Raw genomic sequence first — 6,000 nt, forward strand, 5'->3', positions numbered from 1 at the left:
GTGCATCTAAATATTTCAGTTGATAACAATTTTAAATTCATACCTGGGTACCACTGTCCTTTTTCTTGAGAGGCGTAGGTTTTTCTTTTTTACTCGACTTGCTTGTGTTTCGAGTCTGTGACCTTTTCTCTGTGTTTGTTACATTTCCACTATTTGATATGTCTGAATTTCCATTACTTGGTGTGTCGGTTCTTGGTCTTACAACCTGAACATGTACATGACAGTCAGTTCCGCTGTCCGACTGTTTGCCGGTATCGTCAGATAAACTGTCCGAGTTCATATCTCCTATTATCACAGTATCAGCTACAATGTGTGCATTAACACTGGCACCTACAGCTGCGTCACTAAGCGCAATATCATTCACAATATCTGTATCACAGTTTAAGGCTAAATTTTGATCACAATCTGTGACATTCAAACCAGTATCCTGATTCCCACCAGTTATAACATTCCCTCCATTTTCCATCCCATTCTCTGCTGCTCGGATCCCTGAGTTATCCATACTATTATTACACGGTGATACAACAGCTATCTGCTGCACTGGCATAGCAACCTGTCAAAGGTAGCCTAATGAAGTAAAAATGCTATGACTCCTCCTATTTCAGATTTTCACCAAGTCAAAACAAATCTGCCAATTGTTTTTCGATGAATTTCTTAAAATGACTTCAAGTTTTTGCCATCTTCATAAATGAATCCATTTCTGCAGTTGTATTAACTGTACCACCTGAAGTGTACAAATGAAAGTTGGATTTAATATGATGTTCTTTAAAGAATAAAGTAACAAAACTGAAAAAGCATACACTGTATACACACAATATTATACTTTATATCATACATTTCATTTTATACTTCAATGACATTTAATGTTTTACCTCATTAATAAAACACCGAGGTATGTTTCCAATATCAGTCCACCATTATATATATAAGTATTATACAGACTATTAAATATAGATAACACCTTTATCATGTGACAATTTACGCATCATTACTACATCTGCCTTACCTACAACAACATGGTCAATAGTGGTTACAAAGAAAAAGTAGCTAAATCATCTAATTATATACATTATATACATTGTAAAGGGCTTAAAGCTTTTTTAGGTTAACAACAAAGATGTAAGGTAAAATGATGACATCAGTAATACATTAGCAACAAAGAGATGTTTATAAAAAATGTATAAAAGTCCTTAAAATGGAAATCAATTTGCCATGTTACAGGTTATTCTTCAATGTAAACTTTTTAGAGTGACCTTTATATTCTGTCCTCATTGCAATACACTGGTGACTTTTGGCACAAGTTATTCTTATATATTATAACGCAAAGAACTTCTTAATGCTATAATCAAAACGAATCTTTAAATAACAAGATATTTTTGGTTAAGGTCTTCATGACCTTTGACCAACAGACCTAAAAATTAACTAGGGTCATCTAGAATTCTCTTGTTAAAGCTTTTGATGGTCAAGAGCAGATTTACCTTGACCTTTGACAGACTGATCTCAAAAATCAACACAGGTAATCACTAAGAAATCACAAATATCAACATCAATCTGACAACTGTTTGCCAAATTGTTCTCACAAAAGCTTTTAGTGGTCAAAATGGCCACAGTGACCTTGGGTTTAGACCAAGTGAACTCAAAATCATGAGAGGCTATCTATTAGCTATAACCAACCTGTACACCAAATGGCAAAAATGTTCTGTAATAACTGGTCTGACAGCATATGCCGTCCCTATGGCAGTGAAAGGGTTAAGTCAAGTCAGTTATTTGTACATGCAGCCTCAGACTACACCCTCAAATGTTGGATTCAAACTAACAACATCTCTGATTTTGTAAAATATATGCAACCATGACAGTTACAATAGAATGTACTACAAGGGAATGAGATTTTACCATGTTTTCATAACAATTAAAATATCAGTACATTGTTTCCTTAACAACAACATGTAATGATATCTCATAAATATGGAAAGCCTTATAAAAATTGCTCTGAAATCAATACATAGCAGGAAAACATGAAACTACTATAATTATAAAATATTAGGAGATTGAGTATTCTAAGACAAATTACAATACTGTTTAAACAAGGTATTGTGAACAAAACAATTGCATTACTTTATTAAGTTGAAGAGAATTTAAAAATACCTTTTAATTATATCCTAAGATTTAAAATCTTATGTATCTTTTAGTATCTACATAGTTAAGAGGAGCACAAATGGGCACCGGAGTAGAACAATTATTGACGCTCTCATAATAAGCTAGCTAGAAAGCTTCCTCACATGAAGGAATGCACTGAAGTCCTTGTGGGGATTCGAACCAACAGTGGTGAGGCACATCTTGTGCAGTAAAGGTTATAATTTTTTTTTACATACAACATTAATATTCTTTTTCAATATAACACTTTTTTTATCAACAAAAATGGATAAGCTGTGTTTGATTTACCTGTTTCTATAACTGTTACAAACTGCTTTCTATATACAATGTATATAAACACAAACATGTTAGATAATTGATACTAAAGATGTGATATCAGACAATGAACTCCAAAGAGGACAACAAACTTTAATAAACCCTTTAAATCATATACATTAAATTCTAATTAATTATGCATTATAATAACTTATACAAATCTAGAACTTAAAGTAATATCCTTATTCTTGTTCAATCAGGGGCCATAACTCTTCTGTTATACAAATATATGTACTAACAAACTTCATATGCTAATTATAAACTCATTTAAGACACGATCTTCATACAATTTAGTGCTGTCGTCGATAGAGACGATATCAATGTATCGTTGATCTTTTTCTGTTGATCAATAATCGATACACATTTTGAAAAATCGATAATTTTGATTAATTATTTTAATGTCTATAAATTATGAAAATTCACCCAAAACATATACAAAAGCAGGTGGCCATGTCTGACACTAAGCTGTTGTTACATTATGAACACATTTCATAGCAGTGATGACTAAAAATGATTAGATAAAAATCATGCAAAGGACATTTATAAACAGGACACAACATATTTGTATGAACAAAACATATATTTTACTAAAATCATTTAAACAGGTATGAAAGTGAAATATATACAAGAAATTAGGAGTACATGGATATATATATATACATGTATATATCGATATATCGGTTTATCGTAAATGATCATTATTTGTCATTTGATATCGATGTATTGTCAATATGCTTTGTTATGAATCAATGACAGCTCTAATACAATTAAACATTTATCAGACAGACAGACAAACAGACAGATAGACATACAAGACCTGAATGTTATAATTCATAAAAAATTACACTATGTTCCTCTGTCTACACTCACATTTAACACATGAATAAAAGATGGTATTCAATAAATTTTATAGTCACAATATCATAGGAAACACAAAAGCAGCATGAGGTGCAATAAGTACAGAAATTACAATGTCCTGAAGTATTTGTTTTATATACAAACAAATTACCAATTAAATGGATTTCAATAAAATATCAGTATAGCTTCTAGAAATGGAAAGTACTTCTTGTATCTTACCTCAAGTGAATTTTTAAATGTGAAAATATATTTCACATATGTAAATAGCAGTAAATACAAGTTTCTAATCACTTTTTAAAACAGGAAGAAATCCAAAAACACTCATGTCAATCGATCAATACCTTTTAAAGTGAGCCAAAAATCTGTCACAGTGCTCCTTAATTGATAAATAATATCTGAAGTTCCTTGATGTTATCTTTTTTTATCTAGACTAGCTACTGAAAGAATCAATAAATGTCACTAAAAATATATTCCTTTTGATGTTAAACATTGTTTTTAAGTATGTATACCATTTAGAAATATCTAATTCCATTATTTAATTTAAGGAAATAACAGAGAACCTATTTTGATGTCAGATAGACATGATGTCATTATGATGTCATTATGAAACACATTTTTCTGTTTTTGAATGTTTCCTAGCAAAAACATGACCTTTCTTTATTTAGAGAATCTGACCTTTAAGGTCATAGTCATACAGAAAATGGGTCACGGTCAATGTATTTACTATCTACAATCATTAAACAAGAGGTCCATGATGTCCCATCATGGCCCTTATTTGCATATGAGGGGATAGGGTCTAAATGGACAAGATAAATTTACCTTGAATTTCCTTTGTTTCATTCCAAATATCTTAGCTCTAGCCTTAATAAGATGTTTCTTAACATAAAAAATGACATATAAGGGAAACCAATAACCCCCCTTGGACAGGGCCAATTTTGCCCGCTTGGCTTTTATTTGAACAAGCTTGGTAGAGGTCCACTACATGTTTCATGTCAATCATGCATCTAAGCTCCAGCCTTTATAGTTTCAGAACAGATGACTTTTAAAGATATTTCTATTGGTTGCCATGGTTACCAGAGTTCTGCATGGAACAACTTTAAAAGAAGATCACCTAAGGATCATCTTCGACAGTTTTGATATTATAAATCTGGTGGTTTAGGAAGACATGTTTTTCAAAGAGAAGACATTATAGCAATAACAATAGCTTATCTTCAGTATGTTAAATTCACCTCAAGCATTTGATATGATGAGCCTTTTCATATTTGAACTTTGGTCAGTCCAGAGTTTAACAACAATCCTAATGTCGGAAAATGGAAGAGCCCTGACGTCACACTGGCGAAATAAACATGTATCAAGTCAATCAGATATAAACTAATTCAGTAAACTATATCAATCAGAACTAAAAGTTATTCTCATGTTATGTCTTTCTCACATGTGCACCAACGTGAAGTTCTGAAAATCCTATTACCTTACATAATAAATTACCTATAGATACGTAATGGGAGGATTTCAGCATATAGGTTTCAGACGCTTAATCACATACCCTTTAATTAACATCTAAATATGGTCATTTAATAGAACACCATGGATACTTACTTATATAAGGGCTGAAAAACTAAATACATATTTGAACTGAACCTTAGTATCATGCATAATTGTATCTTAAGATGATTTTTAAAAGAATTTCTAATATCAAGGTTTACAGCTATAAGAACCAAAATTTTTCTACAATTCAAAAACATGTACCATTAACACTGATCAAAACATCAAGTTTTTTTACCTTAAATACCAGTAAAGAGAACAGAATAAACATCTACTACAATTTAGAGGATTCTGGATTACAGTAACTCTGCCTACATGCTCAATATTTTCAACAAATGATTTAATGTTTCCCACCATCAAAAACCACATATATTAACAAACACCCTTTGATATTCAATCTTCAAACATAGACCAATTTGACCACATCCTGGCCCCTCATCATCTATATAAGTTGATATGAGCAGACACCTTTCCTGTATATAATAGTACAAACCTCTGACATATAAATTTTTAATGAGTGGAAAACCATAAAACAAATTCTGGATGATATCCAAAGGTAGGCTTTATATAAGACAGGCTACGCATTTAACAGTGTCCTATATTATTTCATGTATAGATCAACCATGACATTGTGACAATCAAACTCTTGAAAATCATGTGTGATTGGTTCATAAATAATACAGTACTCAGGTTGAGTAATAATTTATTAACACTGCGGCCCATATAGAATGATGCTATAATATTCCTTCACAAAGTTTGAACAGTAATTGAATAATTTAATACGTATGTTCTGAGATATCCATGAAAAAAGACCATAATTTATTACAAGGTGACAAGACTTTTTTCTATGATATTAAACAATAATTTTGTTTCATACAATATAAGACAAACTTTTATTATAGTTTTAGTCACTACATTACCATATAATCATTCTTGATAATAAATATAAACAATTCTAAATCCTTACAAAACTTTATAATAATTTAAACATTTAACATCATTATCTTAAAAAAAATACTTGTAAAATTCTTTTTAACCCATTTACAAACCCTAATTAATTTTACAAATATCTGACTAAAAATTGACAAAATTTTGTTTCAAATTCAACTGGTAATGTTCAAATTATCACCC

The 6,000-nt window shown here is 30.8% G+C and overlaps 1 protein-coding gene across 1 annotated transcript in view; it reads right to left on the reverse strand.

Annotated features, from left to right (window-relative positions):
- LOC132757997 (E3 ubiquitin-protein ligase MARCHF8-like) overlaps window positions 1–6,000 on the reverse strand; it is a 30,494-nt gene that overhangs the window by 19,186 nt on the left and 5,308 nt on the right. Inside the window, exon 2 of the mRNA XM_060749512.1 lies at window positions 44–724. Within this exon, the coding sequence (XP_060605495.1) occupies window positions 44–547 (504 nt within the window). The 5' untranslated portion in view covers window positions 548–724. The remainder of the gene's footprint in view (window positions 1–43; window positions 725–6,000) is intronic.

Source organism: Ruditapes philippinarum, unplaced genomic scaffold (assembly GCF_026571515.1).
Source record: "Ruditapes philippinarum isolate M1 unplaced genomic scaffold, ASM2657151v2 ctg2473_1_1_1_1, whole genome shotgun sequence".
Classification (NCBI taxonomy): Eukaryota; Metazoa; Mollusca; class Bivalvia; order Venerida; family Veneridae; genus Ruditapes; species Ruditapes philippinarum.